The following is a 20,353-nucleotide window of genomic DNA, read 5'->3' on the forward strand; positions in this document are numbered from 1 at the left end:
TACTATATAGCTTTGGCAGCAAGCCAAACTGGCAACCATCATGCAGCAGCAACATCAGCTATCTATCCTCCAGGGAACATTCAATTATAAATGATGCTCCATTTGAAGAAGCCATCTTGGAATCTGTTATTCCTGTTAGTCTTGTAGAGACTTGCACCTGGGTCTAATCCTCAGCAGAGAGTTGTTGTGTGGCTGGTCAGTCGATATTCTTCTCTCAGAGAACTATAAGTTAGCCTACTCTGTGGCTGTGCTTCATGATATACACGTTTTGACTTGTTGTGTTGTCTATTGCTATACTATACTTACTAATGCTACACTATAATATACTATACTATGCTTACTACCGCTATACTATACTTACTAATGCTACACTATACTTACTAACGCTATACTATACCATACTACACTTACTAACGCTATACTATACTACACTTATTAACGCTATACTACAATATACAATACTAACTAACGCTACACTATAGTATACTATACTATACTCTACTTACTAACGCTACACTATAATATACTATACTTACTAACGCTACACTATAATATACTATACCTTACTTACTAACACTACTATACTTACTAATGCTATACTATACTTACTAACGCTACACTATAATATACTATACTATACTTACTAATGTTATACTATACTTACTAATGCTACACTATAATTACTAATGCTATACTATACTTACTATCGCTATACTATAATATACTATACTATACTTACTAACGCTATACTATGATATACTCTACTATACTTACTAACGCTATACTATACTTAAGTAATAAGGCCCAAGGAGTATATGGCCAATATAACACGGCTAAGGGCTGTTCTTACGCACAACACAGCATGGAGTGCATGGATACCTCCCTTAGCCTTGGTATATTGGTCACATCGACTGACCAGCCACACAACAACTCTCTGCTGAGGATTAGACCCAGGTGCAAGTCTCTACAAGACTAACAGGAATAACAGATTCCAAGATGGCTTCTTCAAATGGAGCATCATTTATAATTGAATGTTCCCTGGAGGATAGATAGCTGATGTTGCTGCTGCATGATGGTTGCCAGTTTGGCTTGCTGCCAAAGCTGTATAGTACAGAGACCAGCGCTCTCACTCACTCAGCTAGGCACACTCTCTCTCATGCACACACACACACACACACACACACACACACACACACACACACACACACACACACACACACACACACACACACACACACACACACAGACACACAGACACACACACACAGCAGCAGCAATGAGAGAAGATACCAGTCTACAAATCTCCTTCCATTGCCGCCCACTGTGACGACTCAATGTCCCAAAAAACTATGTGGTTATGGTTTTCCACTCCAACTGTCAAAATGTAACTGTCAAACTAAATTGCCCACCTAGCTAAAGTGGAAAGTTTTCTTTCACCCCCCCCCCCCGTCCCCCGTCCCCCGTCCCTTGCCCCCTTGAGGTGCCTTGAGGTGCCTTATTTCTATTATAGACTGGTTACCGATGTAGTTAGAGCAGTAAAAATACATGTTTTATCATACCTATGGTATACGGTCTGATATACAGTACCACGGCTGTCAGCCAATCAGCATTTAGGGCTCGAACTACCCAGTGTATAATATACTTACTTACGCTACACTATCCGTACTAACGCTATACTATACTATACTATACTATACTATACTATACTTACGCTATACTATACCTACTAACGCTATACTCTCCTATAATATTCTAAATTAGAATATACTGTACAATACTCTTTAATGTCTATACTATACTATGCTATACTTACTACAGCTATACTATAGCTATAATACCATCGTGCAACTTAGGACAGAGTTGTGTATTTTACAAAGATGTGAAATTAAGGCCAGAATAACTTCCACCTGCTATTTATGATGTCTTATGCAGCACAGCCATAAAATACTGTAACTGTGTGAATGTTTGCATTGGAGCGAATAGAATGCTAATTCATCATGAAAGTATACAGCATAGGAGTCTCTAGCAGTATCTTTCTAGCTGTCCTCTCTCTCTCTCTGTCTCTCTGTCTCTGCCTGCCTCTCTCTCATTTTCTCTCTCGCCCCTCATCCTCTCCTCCCCCCATGTATCTCTCCTTCTCCCTGTCTCTCCTTCCTTCTGTTCTGTCTGTTTCCCTCCTCCATTCTAAAAGACAGCCAGTGGCTGCAACAGTACAGAGACCGTAGTTGGTGCCTGAACTAGTGTGGATGAAGAGGCTCTGCAGCAGGCAACACTGCACACACACACACACACACACACACACACACACACACACACACACACACACACACACACACACACACACACACACACACACACACACACACACACACACACACACACACACACACCTCAGACATCACCTCACAGCCCATCACCACAACCCAGAGAGGATAGAAGCTGACACATCCAGAAAAGAACAAAAAAAACGTATCCGAAAAAACCTCTTCTCCATCTATCCGACCGGTTACAACAAAGGTGTCAATGCAGCAATGTGGGGAAGGAGAGAAAGAGGGAATGAGATGACGGGTTGAGGGCAGGAGAGAAGGAGGAGGGTGGGGCTGGCTGTCCGAGTTTCTCTGTAATGAGTGTGGGAAGTCTGTGAGCTCTAGCTAGTGTATGTATCTCTGTGTGTGTGTGTGTGTGTGTGTGTGTGTGTGTGTGTGTGTGTGTGTGTGTGTGTGTGTGTGTGTGTGTGCGTGCGTGCGTGCGTGCGTGCGTGCGTCCTTGCATATGTACGCGCATAAACGTACATTAGGACATTTCATGTATTATATGTGTGTGGAGATGTATAGCTTGGCTTGTGAACTATGAGTACGGAGGCTGCTGTACAGCCCTCTTAACTGACAGAGTCTGCTAGATCTCAGTGGAGATCTCTCCTCTCCTTCCTCGTCTCTCCTCTTCTGCCTCTCTACCTGACCGTCTTCCCTCTCTTCCTTTCTCCTCTCCTCTCCTCCGCTCCGTACCGATGGCACTTTGAGCTGTTCCACTCTCCGATAGGGCACCCTCCAGTGAAGGGTATAAGGATGACAACTCCACGATGAAGTCGTTTTCATTCCGTATTGCGTGCTGTTGTTCGCGTCAAAGCTTTTAGAGGTTCACTTCTCAACATGACCATCACCGACTAATAATATGGTTACTGCTGTGAAGTGAATGACTCTTCCTTCCCACTGCGACTGTGATCATTAGCCTTACTATACCGTATGGGCCATGACTCCCATAGTACTAATACTGCAGCTGATTACACTAGAGGAACAGACACTGGAAATAATTGGAAGAGTTTGTTTTCTCTCGGCGAAGTCATTGGTCACATTCCGTTACGCCCCATCAGTCACAGCGTGGTTTCTGTGTTCCGTGCAGAGCTAGCGTTGATGACTGATGGAACACATTTCAGAATACCATGGGCATTCTACAATGATGCTTTTGTAATTGGAGCTATTATTTCTGGTTTTGGGGGAATGTCCTTTTAGCGTACGAGAGAGGAGGGAGAGTATTCTATTAAATCCCCCCTCTTCTATTCAAAGGACATGGAAAGAGTTGACAATCGATAAATAACATCGTTGTTAAGGGCTTGTAGAACCCTGATAAAGCCTGACGATTACCCAGACAGAACACAATTGTATTCAGATGGAATTTGATTATTCTTTATTGGTGTTAGTGGAGCTAATGATTTCCTATGTATTAAACATGGGACAGTGAAATGCATAGTAACGTGACTGAGGAGAGTATTATGTCGTTTCAGTGTGGGAGGTTTTAGCAGTACGGCCTCTTTCTCTGCAGTGTGTGTGTGTGTTCGTCGTTGCAGTGGAATATTGGACCACATCAAAACGTATTTGTCCTGTTTTGGTGAAACCCCAGGGATCCAGCCCTGCTGAAAGCCCAGGAGATAACGGGAGAAGAGATAAAAGCACACAAACAACAGACAGCGAGTGTGTGCGTCTGTGTGTGTCCGTGCGTGTCTGTGTGTGTCGGCTAGAGATACGGGCCACCTGTCTCTCACCTACCCACTATGTTTTGCCTCATGGGGATTGGGTGTAATGGGATATCCCACTGTTCCCAGTATGGGTGGTAGATACATACACACACACACACACACAAACTCCATTCCCAGTATGGGTGGTTGATACACACACACAGTCTCCATTCCCAGTATGGGTGGTTGATACACACACACAGTCACCATTCCCAGTATAGGTGGTTGATACACACACACAGTCACCATTCCCAGTATGGGTGGTTGACACACACATAGTCACCGTTCCCACTTGCCGATTTCCCTTACCTACATTGTTCTAACATGCCATAGGCTGTTCACCTTGGAGATTGTGTGCCTCCCTATGGGACTCCCAATCACAGCTGGTTGTGATACAGCCTGGATTCAAACCAGGGTGTCTGTAGTGACTGAGATGCAGTGCCTTAGACCGCTGCGCCACTCGGGATCCCCATTAAACCTGGGCTGAGAAACTCTTTTACAGCTTCTGCTTTAGCCAGTCAGACTGGTCATGCTATGTCTCTGCTGTATCATGTAGCATTAGCTCTATATGGGTTAAGGACAAGGCCGCTGGATTTGACCTACTGTCACTGTCTCCTGGCCTGCTGCCTGTCTGCCTGGGGGAACCAGGGAGATACAGGACATAGCCTTGACCCACCGTCTGCCTGTCTGCCTGTGTATCAACCAAGTGCTGCCTCAAAGAGAGAGGTTAATGCACTTCCCATAGTGAGGAAAGTAGTGTATTTATAGAGGACTGAGGTTCGGAGAAATCTGGGTGAAGAAAATATGCCTTCCCACACTGCCTGAAGTGGCTGGTTATTCCCAGACGCACATGCACAATTGCTTTCTTGGTTATTTATGCTCCCGTTCATTCTTAGAAAGTTTTATTCTCACATTTTGTTGATAACAAGTGTTGATACTAATGCCAGATAGACTCATCAAAGATGTCTGGTCTGTCTTATTAATTCACAGATCCATCCTACTGGTCGGTCTGTGATAGCCATTGGCCATGACAAGAGTACATTATTTAAAGATGGAGGAGATGAAAGATACTTTTCATCCAACCAAAATAGAAATATCCCATCTTCTAATCTGTTTGTTGATGTCATTCCTTTGATGATGTTTTTCCTGGCACTCTGCCTCTTCTCAAAGAGATCTTAAATATGAGCACAGTATGGAAATCATGTACATGTACATAGAATAATCTACAGGTATCTGCCAAAAATGAAGAAAACACCAACATAAAGTGTCTTAATAGGGCGTTGGGCCGCCACGAGCCAGAACAGCTTCAATGCACCTTGGCATAGACTCTACACGTGTCTGGAACTCTATTGGAGGGATGGGACACCATTCTTCCATGAGAAATTCCACAATATGGTGTTTTGTTGATGGAGGTGGATAACGCTGTCTCAGGCACCACTCCGGAATCTGGGGTGGCGCCAGAGAGGATGGCTGAAGTTTTATGTGCTCCTAACCAACTGTGCTACACACACACACACACACACACACACACACACACACACACACACACACACACACACACACACACACACACACACACACACACACACACACACACACACACACACACTAGGCTCCTTTGAGACCCCTCTTTCTAAGTCACTGAGATATTTTCTTCTTGCCATGGTATAATAATGGGCAACTGGGCATTTTTATAAATGACCCTAAGCAAGATAGGAGGTTAATTGCTTAATTAACTCAGAAGGCACTTGCTTTCAATATACTTTGTATCCCTCATTTACTCAAGTGTTTCCTTTGTTTTGGCAGTTACCTGTGTGTATCGCTCAACGTCTTTATAAGTTGTTATACAAGTCTGAGAGGGTTTTTCCGACCAGCCCCACCTCTCAGCTTTACAGCAAGCCAAGTGGTGGACTGACAATTTATTGTTTTTCAAATTGATTATTAGGCCTTTTGTTAGGTTTTAAAGATGAGTTTAGTCCCTCTGTAAAAAAAACGATGTCTTTATACAACAATAATAAGTGTCTTTCACTGGTAGCTAGCCAACCATAATGACATTGGCAGCATAATTACTCTGTAATGGTGAAGATTACCGGGCAAAGGGTTAAGCTCAGACAATCAGACCGACAAGAAATGAGGGACCCTGCATAAAGAACATACCATTTAACAAGTCTGAAGAAAGAAAACTCTTTCTCTCTTGCGCTTTCTCTCGCTCTCTCTTTCTCACTGCACCCCTCTCTCTCCCCCCATGTGAGTGGAGGCTTTTAGTTTAGTTAATTGTCTCTGTGTGAGTCTGTTTGAGCGAGGTCATCGTCTCAGACCCTGCAGACAAGTCATTAGTGCTCTATTGCTGAGGCGAGGTGATGCAGTAGAATCACCATCACCATGGGAGCATCCTCACTGCGACCCAGTGCTGAGTTCTGCTGCTTTTGTTTAATTCTCTCTTAGGCCGTGTTTACACAGGCTGCCCAATTTTGATATATTGGCCAAATCAGATCAGCCTTTTTGCCAATAGTTGGGCAATCGATCAGAATCGGGCTGCCTATGTAAATGCAGCCCCTATGATGTTCAGGGTTCATGTGCTCTGAACTCTGTTGCTTTTTGTCTGAGTTGCTCTTTATGCTTCAATACCTTTGTAAGGACTCAATGTACTTTTTTTACAAATTTCTTCATATTAGGTACTCTTTTCAGGAAAAGTAATTCTGATTTGTGCTTGAAAAGAGTACTGGAAAGAGCTTCATCCCAGTTCAGATGCTTTAGGAAAAAGTGTGAGAATAGGGCATCAGCCCATATACCTAGATATCATGTTTGCTTCTACCTGATCCCACCTGGAGTAGCTGGTGTAAGCCTTATTCAATACTTCTACCTGATCCCACCTGGAATAGCTGGTGTAAGCCTTATCCAATACTTCTACCTGATCCCACCTGGAGTAGCTGGTGTAAGCCTTATCCAATACTTCTACCTGATCCCACCTGGAGTAGCTGGTGTAAGCCTTATCCAATACTTCTACCTGATCCCACCTGGAGTAGCTGGTGTAAGCCTTATCCAATACTTCTACCTGATCCCACCTGGAGTAGCTGGTGTAAGCCTTATCCAATACTTCTACCTGATCTCACCTAGAATAGCTGGTGTAAGCCTTATTCAATACTTCTACCTGATCCCACCTGGAATAGCTGGTGTAAGCCTTATCCAATACTTCGGGAGAAATCACAGTTCATGATAATACTATACAAAATAATTTGAGTTGAAGTCACCAGTAATATATATATTAAAAAAACTTTTTTTTTAAACATTCTAAAAGGATAAACTGTAATGTTGTTTATCTTCTTATTTCTCGAAAGATTTTGCAAATAATGTTGCTGAGATTTGGTTGAATTAGACTTTTCCACAATGCGACATGAACTGGCATGGAGAGGAGAGGGGAGGGGAGGGGAGAGGAGAGGAGATGCATTAAAACCTGTGAAAGCCTTTCTCAATCTCCTGGAAACATTCCATTAGTTGTGTAACTGTAATCCACCCAGTTTCCTCCATGCACTCTATCTCTCATTGTCCATGGATATGAAATGCATATCCATAAATATTCCCCATGCCACAGTCCTGTCATTCTGTTCTGCATGCAATTTACATTGCATAAAGCAACAGTCTACAGCTTTGGTTCTCAATCCTGGTCCTGGGGCCCCTCAGGTGTGAACGTTTTAGTTTTGGCCCTAGCACTACACAGCTGATTCAAAGGATCAACTCATCATCAGGCTTTGATGATTTGAATCAGCTGTGTAGTGCTAGGGCTGAAACAACAATTCCCAGGACCAGGACTGAGAACCACTGGCCGACATGTTACATGGACACACACTTGAGTTATCTGATGTCTGCATGGTACTGCATTATGGATATTTTTGCAGTGGTAAGGGCCTTTTTATATGTGGGGTTTTGTGGGGTTTTGACAAGTCTGACTTTGCTCAGTCAATCAGAGCGTGTGTGTGTGCGCGTGTGTGTATGTGTGATTGAACACTGTCTCCATAATCTAAGCGAATCTCCTCAATGTGATAATTGGCTCCCTGGGGTGCTGTATCTTCTCTTCTCATCACCATCCACAGAAAAACACTGTGTCATAACACACACACACACACACACACACACACACAGACACACACACAGATTTGACTCAACGACTGATCTGAAGCTGTCTGAACTCTTCTGGCAGGAAGGAAGTTGCAGGGAAGACAAAGCAAGACCATATACAGACTGACCTAGCTAGAGGTTTATATCTGTCTTAATGTCTAACAGTATACAGACTGACCTAGCTAGAGGTTTATATCTGTCTTAATGTCTCGTAGTATACAGACTGACCTAGCTAGAGGTTTATATCTGTCTTAATGTCTAACAGTATACAGACTGACCTAGCTAGAGGTTTATATCTGTTTTAATGTCTAACAGTATACAGACTGACCTAGCTAGAGGTTTATATCTGTCTTAATGTCTAACAGTATACAGACTGACCTAGCTAGAGGTTTATATCTGTCTTAATGTCTAACAGTATACAGACTGACCTAGCTAGAGGTTTATATCTGTCTTAATGTCTAACAGTATACAGACTGACCTAGCTAGAGGTTTATATCTGTCTTAATGTCTCGTAGTATACAGACTGACCTAGCTAGAGGTTTATATCTGTTTTAATGTCTCACAGTATACAGACTGACCTAGCTAGAGGTTTATATCTGTTTTAATGTCTCACAGTATACAGACTGGCCTAGCTAGAGGTTTATATCTGTCTTAATGTCTAACAGTATACAGACTGACCTAACTAGAGGTTTATATCTGTTTTAATGTCTCACAGTATACAGACTGACCTAGCTAGAGGTTTATATCTGTCTTAATGTCTCGTAGTATACAGACTGACCTAGCTAGAGGTTTATATCTGTCTTAATGTCTAACAGTATACAGACTGACCTAGCTAGAGGTTTATATCTGTTTTAATGTCTAATAGTATACAGTCATATGAACTGTCTCACAGTATACAGTCATATGAACTGTCTCACAGTATACATGAAAACAGAGCTAAAACTACAATATGAAGCACTGTCTTGGAGTTTAACAATGGTTACTCATATACAGTATGCAGGGCTAGAAAATTACATGAGGATGTTACTCTATTTCAGGGTTTCTCAAACTCGGTCCTTGGGCCCCCCCTGGGTGAATGTTTTGGTATTTGCCCTAGCACTACACAGCTGATTCAAATAACCAACTCAACGTCGAGCTTTGATTATTTGAATCAGCTGTGTAGCGCTAGGGAAAAAACAAAACGTTCACCCGGCGGGGTGTGATCTGTAGGGCCGAACCTCAAGCTGTGCCAGATTCTTCAGTTCATGTAAAGACTAGGAGGAGGTCGATTACATGGTCCTCACACTGTTACCTGATGACTCCCATCGTGCCCCTCTCTATTCTCTCTCTCAGACTATTCTTTCAGGGATACTATGGTGCATGTGCCTTTATGTGTCTTATGTGTTGGTCATTGTTGCGTGTCCTGTCATTGGAAGTCATCGATGATGCATGCTGTGATAAAATGATTTCCCAAGTCGTGATTAATGAAGTAATACTCTACTCTCTCTCTCCCACACTCTCTCTCACTCTCTCTCTATTCCCTCTCTTCTCTACTCTCTCTCACTCTCTCTCTATTCCCTCTCTTCTCTACTCTCTCTCTCTCTCGCTCTCTCCCTCTATTCCTACCTCTTTATTCTCTCGCTCGCTCTCTCTCTCTCGCTCTCTCTCTCTGTCTCTGTCTCTGTCTCTATTCTCTCTATTCTCTCGCTCTCTCTCTCTCTCTGTCTCTATATCTCCCTTTCTATTCATGTTTGTCTTTATTCTCTCGCTCGCTCTCTCTCGCTATCTCGCTCTCGCTCTCTCTCTGTCTCTATTCTCTCTCTATCTCTCTGTCTCTATTCTCTCTTTCTCCCTTTCTATTCATATGTTTCTCCTGGGTCCTCAGTCTACAGTACTGACCAGATTGTTTTCTGTTTAAGAGAAGAGTTGGCTAGACCTGGCCACCTAGATAGACCAGAAATATGTTGGAGGTGAAAGACAGAGTTGGAACAATGAATGAATACACTGATGGAGAGATGGGGAGGAAGGACATGCTCTATTGCACTTCACTAGCAATTTCTCCCCTCTATGTTTGGTCTAGGTCTGGCCTACCGTCTGCACGTTTGCCACTGTAGTGGTGGTGTGGCGTGGCCTAAGTCTAAGTGGGTTTTAGACAACCGCGCACACACACACTCATATATATATATATATATAAACACATAAATACAACCTCAATTCCCAGTTTGATAGAAGAGTTATTTTGGAGCCAAATTGGATCCAAACAGTGGTGTTAATCAAATTGTGCCTATGTATAGGCCGGTGTATTTCTGACTTATACCCTGATCTGTTAGGCTACAGTCCCGTAGTCCCCTTTTTTCTTGCTCTGCATTTGTTAACTTAAACTCGAGGAAGGTTAGTCGATTTTTTTTCCAATGCCAGCCTTTGTTCTTAGGTTGCAGTCTTATGTTTAATACATGAGGATTGGAAGACTTATCCATTTTTGGCTGCCTCGCCTGTTATTCCCAGGCAGCGTCTATATTTAAGAGCTACTATAGGCCAGATATGCACCCTGGGAGCTGAAGTCTTCGACCTCAGGTGGAAGTCTTTCTGAATACGATTAGAATTTAAAACCCCGAAATAGAACTTGGAGGAATTTGCCTTTACACCATTGGCTATGTGGTTCGGGGAGGATTTGGTTTTACAGCGTTCATCCAAAACAAGGTGAATCCAGTTTGGAGGAGACATTAGAAAAAGGTGTTGTGTTCAAGTTTAACTCGGTAACCTCACCGTCCTTGGTGTGTAGTTATATGCCAGTCCATTAAGCTTGCACCTTGTATTCGTGAATATCATTCATTCTCCAACCTTCTCTTTCTCTGCCTTTCTCTACCTCTCTCTCTTTCTCCCCATTTCTCCCTCCATGTTTCCTTATCTGTGTTTTGGAGGGGTTGGGATAATGCAGAGCACACATTTCCGTTGCATATTCATGTACATTGGACAATAAAGTAATCTTCTTCCATCTTTTTCTCTCCCTCTGCAGCTGGTACCACCTATATCTTCGGTAAGGGAGGGGGCCTGATCACGTACACGTGGCCTAACAACGAGAGGCCCAGCACGCGTACCGACCGCCTGGCTGTGGGCTTCAGCACCACCATCAAGGACGGCATCCTGGTCCGCATCGACAGCGCGCCGCGACTCGGTGACTACATCATGCTACACATCGTAAGTCCAGTTTCAGTCTTGCCGTTGTCCCTACTGTTATCATGACATGGTGTCCCCAAAACAGGGCCAGAGTACAGTACAGTAACTATATCATACTACACATTGTAAGTCACCTTTTAGTCTACTGCTAGCCTGTATGGTGTCCCCAAGTCTTTTTCTCAAGGGCACCAGTGTAGTCTACACTGTGTCTCCTGTCTAATCCTGGACAGGGAGACTACATCTAGCCCCACATTGTAAGGCCTCTTTAGTTCTATGGTTCTCAGTGTGTCTATAGTGATTCCTTACAGTAGTAGTTAAAGTCATTAGTTAAAGCACTACACACCTGATTCTACTAATTCAGGACCAGGACTAAGAAACACTGTTCTAAACAATGACCTACAATGAGAATGGGGAGGTACTGAAGTTGAAGCAAATGATAGCATTGTAACGGGGGGGGGGGGGGGGGGGCTATCCATAATAGATATCACAGTATGTTCCCCTCCCTTGTTTCTCCCTTGTTTTCTAACTTTATATGTCACACAATCGTCTCTGAACGACTTTCTCTCTAAACAATGCAGTGTATCTAAACTCTAAGGCATGAATAGTTAATAAGCCATGTCTGTGTGATGCATGTGGAGAACACGATCACTGTGCCTGGAAACCCTGTGTGAATCAGCAACATTAATATGTTATGACTAGGACAGTGGCGGTCATGAAATTTCATCACCCGGTGATTGTCAAGCAAATAACTGCCCGTCTCAAGGTAATTGACCGTTAATTAACATAAACACATTTAGCATCTCCTGGCTTCCACACATAGCCTACAAGCCACTGATGCAGACCTTTGGAACATCTACATTTTAAGAAGTCTAATAAATCCATTTAATATAGCCTGCACCATCACAATAAATCCATGATTTATTTTAGACAGGTCTAAAGAAACATGATATGAAGAAAATGCAGTCTATTTCAGAAGAACGGAATAGCATACTCTGAGTTGTCCTTATGTTAGGTCCTGATCTGGCTATGCCACATGGCTGTGGGCGACACTAGTTCATTTAGCAGACGAGATTTGCTTAGAATTCTGTGACATTATTTTATAGTATGAAGAATACAATTGAACATAGATGAATAAAATATAACATGTATTTTCTCCAAACATTTAGTCAGCCAACAAGATGAGTAGGCCTAACGAACAGCAAAAGCACTGGCCAATGTCAATCTACTATTCCCCATAGTACAAAAGTCCACCTATTCTATTCTGTGCGAGAAATTAACATTCCTAGCATAATCTGGGAGAGTTGTGGGATGTGATACAACCACTAGCATAAAAAAAACTGTTTTAAGCAGTGAGCCTGATGCAACAGATGAGAACGTCTAGCTTAAAATGTTGATCAACTATTAGGCTATTTCTTCACATTATAAGCGCAGCAATGTGCACACGGTAGTAAGCTATAAGCGAGAGTGACCGCAAATGTGAGTATGCGTGTAATGCTTTTATTATAAAGATGCATTTTTATTGTGAAAATGATCTCTCCCCCAAACTCACTCGCTGCGTATGTATGCCAGTTAGGCTCTACACCCATTGTAAAGCGGATTAATGTGCTTCATTTTAAGAAGTTATTTGGCCACTTTAGTTGTGATACAAACCTTAACAAAATATACAGCGCATTCGGAAAGTATTCAGACCCCTTGACCTTTTCCACATTTTATTACATTACAACCTTATTCTAAAATGTATTACATTTTAAAAATAATCATCAATCTACACACAATACCCCATAAGGACAAAGCATGTCAGAGCAAAAACCAAACCTTGAGGTCGAAGGAATTGTTTGTAGAGCCCCGAGACAGTATTATATCGAGGCACAGATCTGGGGAAGGGTACTAAATAATTTCTGCTGCATTTAAGGTCCCCAAGAACAGAGTGGCCTCCATCATTCTTAAATGGACGAAGTTTGGAACCACCAAGACTCTTCCTAGAGCTGGCCGCCCGGCCAAACTGAGCAATTGGGGGAGAAGGGCCTTGGTCAGGGAGGTGACCAAGAACCCAATGGTCACTCTGACAGAGCTCCAGCGTTCCTCTGTGGAGATGGGAAAACCTTCCAGAAGGACAACCATCTCTGCAGCACTCCACCAATCAGGCCTTTATGGTAGAGTGGCCAGACAGAAGCCACTCCTCAGTGAAATGCAAATGACAGCCCGTTTGGAGTTTGCCAAAAGGCACCTAAAGACTCTCTGACCATGAAACCAAGATTTAACTCTTTGGCCTGATATGCCAAGCTTCACATCTGGAGGAAACCTGGCACCATCCCTACGGTGAAGCATGGTGGTGGCAGCATCATGCTGTGGAGATTTATTTTTCTTTAATCAATTTTAGAAGAAGGATGTAAACTAACAACATTTTGAAGAAGTCAAGGGGTCTGAACACTTTCCAAATGCACTGTATAGGTCTGTGGGCTAGGCTACATGAGGTGTGCGACTATGATTTGAAAAAGTCAGTAAAAGCATGTGTTGTTTCTTGCCTTAAGCTGGGCAACATTACGTGATAATATATAATTCACACGTGATAGGCTAATATCGTCACCCATCACACTATTTTTGATTTAATCTTGTCTTAACATATACTAAATAATATATGTATGAAATTTGTTTTGATTTAGAATGGACCATTATCACCAACTGTATTGAAACAGGGGCAATGGGAAAAAATACATGTATGTAATACATAATGTATACACTTAAATAGCAAATGGAGGTGTCACAGGCATCGTAGAGAATAGACCAAGGCACAGCGTGTAATATGCTCATCTTCTTGTATTTTTGAGAGAACACTTAAACAAAATAAACAAACGATAAACAACAGTTCCGTAAGGTACCACGACTATACGAAAAACAACCACCCACAAAACCCAAAGGAACACAGGCTGCCTAAGTATTGCTTCCAATCAGAGACAACTGAAAGACACCTGCCTCTGATTGGAAACCATACTCGGCCAAACCTGGAAAACGAAACATAAAAAATGAAAACTAGAGCACATTCCCCTAGAAACCAACAAACCCCAAAACACACAAAACAACCCCCCTGCCACGCCCTGACCATTCTACTATGCCAAATGTCCCGTTTACCTGGTCAGGACGTGACAGGAGGACACTTTTCCCGTGGTTCATTTTCATGCCAGCCAGGTAGGCTATACTCCTGTAGTAAAGAGAAGCAATGTGCTTAATATTAGGAAAGTTGAAAAATAAATCGAGTAGGCCTAGCCTATAGAAAGCTGATGGGCTCCTCCTCTTTTTAATAGAGGCCATCAGAACTCTGTTTTCTCATGCAATTACATAGGCTATAGAAATGTTGTGCAATATGAACTCATGGGCTCTCATGAAGTGTTTGATTTTAAATTACATTTGCATTGATGTCAGAGTGATTAGAGGGACAATAGAGTGCTGAGTACCAGGCAGTTAGCAAGAGTGGTAGGCTACTAACGACCATCAGCAGCATCAGAGCTTGGAGAAGACTAATTACCGTGACCGTTTGACTGCCATCATGAGTCGTGACCGCCGGTGTGGCGGTAATATGTTCACCGTAACAGCCCTATTCAATACCCCTTGTTTTTGTTGTTGTGGTTGACTTATTGACATAATAGTCAACAAAGATGGCCGCCGACTATAGCGATGCCAAACGTATTTATTGGAAAAGTGCCGTGTGCTGATGGGGTGTGAAAGTAGTGATGTTGAGGAGAGAGTCAGAGAAGTATGAAGAGCAGAGAGGGATACAATTACACCAACAGATTGAGAGTCTTTCTCTCCTCAAAGACTCCCCTCGTCTCTGGAGTGTGTTGCAACGTGCTGCTGGATGTACGCTGCTCCAACCTCACCATCTGGTCACACAACATGAAGGCCAAGTAGTGTTTTTATAAAGCTGCTTTACAGTCTAGAGGAATGTCTGTGTGCAGGTGTGTGTGTGTGTGTGTGTGTGTGTGTGTGTGTGTGTGTGTGTGTGTGAGGGAGAGATAGGAAAACGCCGCTCCTCATTTTAACTGGCTTGGTAATTGCAGAAACCTCGATAGGAAGGAAATCAAATGCATTTTTAATCCTATTTTTTCTGTCTCAGAGCTGAGCGGCATTCTCCAGCCAAGCTTCATATCAGTTGTAATTCGGCTCCAACTCGTTAGAAATACATTTCTTCATTCCTGTAGTCTCACAAAGCAAAAGGCAAATTCATTTATCATTAGAGTACAGGAGAAGAGAATGCATTTAACAAATTGATGCCATGTATAGTCACAGTACATGCTCAAGTTTAACAGTGGTCAATACTTATAGTTATATTTCTGGTCGTTGTTTTAAAATCCCGTTTATTCTCCGTAACCTACCTGGCTGCTAAATAATCGTTAACATTAGAGCCGCCAGTGACGTCTTTTAGAATTTCAATATCACATATTTAGCTCCTCAACCTTAGCCCTTAGATAAAGACAGTCGAAGACCTCCACTACACAATACCGTCAATGAACAGAACATCATCGAGCCCAGTTCATATCTATTACAGTGTAGATAATGATTCAAAGTGACAGATGTCAACCCATCCTGTGTTGTTACCTCCTGAATCAGACAGAAACGGTTAAAAGGATTACATAGCGACTGCACTGAAGACTTGTCTAACCAAAGGTCTTATCACAGACATTCATCCCCTCAGGGATCACTTAGCCTTTAGGATCATTAGCAACTGGATGTGTTAGGATTAGCTAGCTACTGTTGCTAAGACGTCGCTAAAATGGCTTACAGGGACTGCTCTTTGGAACTGATAGGTTTCTAATGAGACAGAAGAATGGAATTGGAAAGGTACAGAGAACAGAGAACTGGCGTCATTTGGTTTTTTAGTCATTGGAAAACTCCAAGTCATTCAAACTATTCATTTCATCGTTGATTTCTGTAAACCCTCTACTCTTTAAAGCATCTCTTTGTATTATGCCTTCATATGATGCAAAAACATATGAAAAGTAGAACGAGTGGGTACCGTAGAAATAAAAAATAAATATCCCGTTCAGGTCATTCTAGTCATTCTATTTCTATGGTTTTGTACTAGCAACTAGGGCTGTTACGGTGACCGTATTACCGCCACACCAGCGGTCACGAGTCATGACCGCAGTGATGGTAAATAGGCTTCTTCAAGCTCTGATGCTGCCGATGGTCATTAGTGGCCTACCAAACTTGCTAACTGCCTGGTACTCAGCACTACTGTCCCTCTAGTCACTCTGACATCAATGCAAATGTAATCGAAAAAAAACCCAAATCAAACACTTCATGAGAGCCCATGAGCTCATGTTGTGCAACATTTCTATAGGCTGTGCAATTGCGTAAGAAAACAGAGTGATGGCCTCCATTAAAAAGAGGAGGATCCCATCAGCTTTCTATAGGCTAGGTCTACTATAATTATTTCTCAACTTTCCTAATATTAAGCACATTGCTTCGCTTTTCAACAGGTGTATAGCCTACCTGGCTGGCATGAAAATGTATCATGGGAAAAACGTCCTCCATTCGCTATTTAAGTGACGTGCATGTGACATGTATTTTTCCTGCTGCCCCTGTTCCGAGACAGGTGCATGATAATGGTCCATTCTAAATCAAAACAAATTTCACACATATATTATTTACTATATGTAAAGATAAGACTAAATTAAGAATAGTCTGATTGGTGACAATATTAGCCTATCACTTGTGAATGATGCCCAGTGTGTGCAGTAAGGAAAGAAAGAGTGCATGCCTTTTTTGCTACTTTTTCAAATCATCATGTAGCCTAGCCCATAGACCTATATGTTGACAAGGTTTTGTATTACAACTAAAGTGACCAAATAACTTCTTAAAATTAAGAACATTAATCCGCTTCACAACCGGTGTAGAGCCTAACTGGCATACATACGCAGCGCGTGAGTTTCAAGTTTGGGGAAGAACATATTCAGCATAAAAATGCACCTTTATAATAAAGCATCACATGCATAATCGCATTTGCGGTCACTTTTGAGAATGGAACATTCAAACTTACAGCCTACTGCCGTGTGCGCATTGCTGCCCTTATAATGTGAGGAAATAGCCTAATGGTTTATCAACATTTTAAGCTAAACTTTCTGATCTGTTGCATCAGCCTCATTGCTTTTAAAAGGGGTGTTGATGCGAGCTGTTGTATTAATTTGGGATATATTGCATCCCACAACTGTCACAGACTATGTTTGGAATATACATTTCTCACACAGAATAGAATAGGTAAACTTTTGTACTATGGGGGAAAGTAGATTGACATAGGCTAGTGTTTTTGCTGTTGGTTAGGCCTACTCATCTTATTGGTTGCCGAAAAGTAAATGTGGACAGTTCTTCAATATGCACCTCTGAAGTGGATAAGAAGGATGCTTGCAGTTGCATCCCCGATGTGTCTGTCTTCACTTGTAGCCTACTTCAGAGCTGAGATGCCTGTGAGAAGGACCCGATCACGTGACAGGTATTGGCTAATAAGAAGAGAGAGCCATGTGAGTGAGAGGTGCTTCGGAGCAAGGCGATGGCAGCCGGGAGAAGGGAATTCTAATTATTATATTCGGCCAAAGGGAACAATGGACACTTTGGCTGCAAAAGGCACGGATTTTTTTTTAGGGGGCATTATAGCCACACAAGGGGGATGCCGCTGGGAAATTTGATGCCTGGTGAGAATATTATCAAGTGCTTGTCTAATTGTGAATGAGAGACTGATGAAGTGTGTGCAGCCTGCACAAGAAACAAATCAGAGCTCATGCCTTTCATGCAACTTTTTTCAAATCATCATTAGTCACATCATGCAGCATTAGAATGAATTAAAAATCAAAACATATAGCCCAACATTTGTACCACAACTAAAGTTACATAAATAAGCATTTAGGGGGACCTGTTTCTTTGTTAACCGCTCAACACAGAATAGCCGCATGTGCGCAATCCATCGGAAATCGTTTAGAGAAAATATCCTTTCTATTTTATTCAGCTATGTTCAATTGTATTCTTCATACTATAAGATCATATAAAATAATAGCACAGAAATCTAAGCAAATCTTGTCTGCTAAATGTTGTCTTCTGAAATAGACTACATTTTCTTCATGTCATGTTTCTTTAGACCTGTCTAAAATAAATAATGGATTTATTGTGATGGTGTAGGCTATATTAAATTGATTTATTAGACTTCTTAAAATGCAGATGTTCCAAAGGTCTACACCAGTGGCTTGTAGGCGATGCGTGGAAGCCAGGAGATGCTAAACGTGTTTATGTTAATTAACGGTCAATTACCGTGAGACCAGCAGTTATTTGCTTGACAATCAGCAGCTGACAAAGTTCATGACCGCCACTGTCCTACTAGCAACCACTGATGTAATGGTATATTTTATGCTGGATTATTTGGTGCCTTTAGCAGTAATGAAAGGTTATTACAATGAAAGTAAAGCTGCAGAGGCATTATCTACTTTTAAAAACTGGGCGATCTCTCTCGATCTCTCTAATTTCTCTCACTCCCTATCTCACTCCATCTTTCTATACTCTTTCACTCCGTTACTCACCATCTCTCTCTATCGCTATCTCCCTGTATCTCTATCGCCATCTCTCTCCATCGCTCTCCATCTCATTCGCTCTCTCTCACTCTCTCTCTCTCTCTCTCTCTCTCTCCCCCTCTCTCTCTCCATCTTTGAACAAATAGCTCAAGGCTTGTTTTGGTAATCATGGAACTGAAACTGTGCTACTCGCCTCCTAATACAATGCAGTGTTTGTTTTTTGGATGTGAAGGGCGATTTAGAGTATTGCTGAATGGTTGGCTTTAGGACACACCGAATAATTACCTCAATATAAACTAGAGCAATTTTTCCCCTTTTCTTTTTGCCAGTTCTCAAATTGGTCTAGACTGTTTAAGGACTACTTATGCAAAGTATGAAACAGAAAAACACTGGGCTTTTCTATAGTCATATAGACTCCATCCAAGAAGCTTACTGATTAGCCATTTGTTTAAGCTCGAAGTGGCTAATATCACTCTTGTTTTATAACAACAGAACCTCATTTAAAACGATTGTTTAAAAGCGATGACACCAAAAGCAACTGACTCATAGGTAAGAAAAATATCCATACCAACGGAAGATATGGTCACAAAATGGACGCCTGGGCTCTCCTGAAGCGTTATGACTCGTAGCACAGTGACTGTGTCTGTTGTGAGGTGTTGTATTGGGTTGTATAAGACTTCAGCACTGGACCGTAGGTCCCGTCTCCTCTTAAATCCACAACAAAACCCCTGGCCCAGGAGGCTGATGTGTTGGTCGTGACTCACACAATCTCATGCCAGGGAATGTACATAGCTGCAGGTGAAGCTTATCCAGGACATGCCACACAGAGAGAGCGAGAGAGAGAGAAGGAGGGGTGAGAGAGTGCGAAAGTGAGAAAGCTGGAGAGAGAAAGAGGGGGAAATATACCTTAGCACAAAATCCTTTTAGACATAGTCTAAAAAAAAGTATCTGTTGATAGAAGGGAAATGGTGAACATTTCTGTGCAAATACATTCTGTATTATAACCTTAGGACCAAATCTATTTGCCCTTGTGCTGTCCGACACTGTCTCCCTACATCAAAAGATACGTCCCTCATCACATCCCTGAGACGTCTGATGAGAAAGGGTGATTGAGAGGTGGTCTGAACACACTCCTTTACTTTCCTCGCCTACTCTTCCACTACTCTCCTCTCTCCTCCTCCTCCTCTCCTCCCTGAGATCTCTGACACTTCACATCCTGTATGTCTCTCTCCTACCCAGCCAGCAATCGGATCCAGCATACATTACCAAGCAATCAGACAGGATTTCTAATGTTGCAATGCCACAATGAATTCCATTACCCGCTTGAGCCTCCTCACTTTAATTCAGATGGGAAAAAAAGGTACAAGTTGTAGGTAATTGAAAAGCCCATTCCAGACAAGAGTACACAGTGAATGTGTCCCAAATGGCACCCTGTTCCCTACATTGTGCGCTACTTTTGATCAGAGGCCTGTGTAGGGGATAGGGTGCTGTTTGGGACGCGGACAGAGAGACCTAC

The 20,353-nt window shown here is 42.3% G+C and overlaps 1 protein-coding gene across 12 annotated transcripts in view; it reads left to right on the forward strand.

The window, feature by feature from the left end:
• Positions 1-20,353, forward strand: part of nrxn3b (neurexin 3b) — a 416,132-nt gene that overhangs the window by 296,299 nt on the left and 99,480 nt on the right. For all 12 annotated transcript variants that reach the window (XM_082961878.1, XM_014145029.3, XM_082961868.1 and 9 more), the window contains one exon: positions 11,124-11,305. In XM_082961878.1, coding sequence (XP_082818004.1) covers positions 11,124-11,305 — 182 coding nt within the window. The remainder of the gene's footprint in view (positions 1-11,123; positions 11,306-20,353) is intronic.

The sequence above is a fragment of the Salmo salar genome, chromosome 15, assembly GCF_965601325.2.
Source record: "Salmo salar chromosome 15, fSalSal1, whole genome shotgun sequence".
NCBI classification, from domain to species: Eukaryota; Metazoa; Chordata; class Actinopteri; order Salmoniformes; family Salmonidae; genus Salmo; species Salmo salar.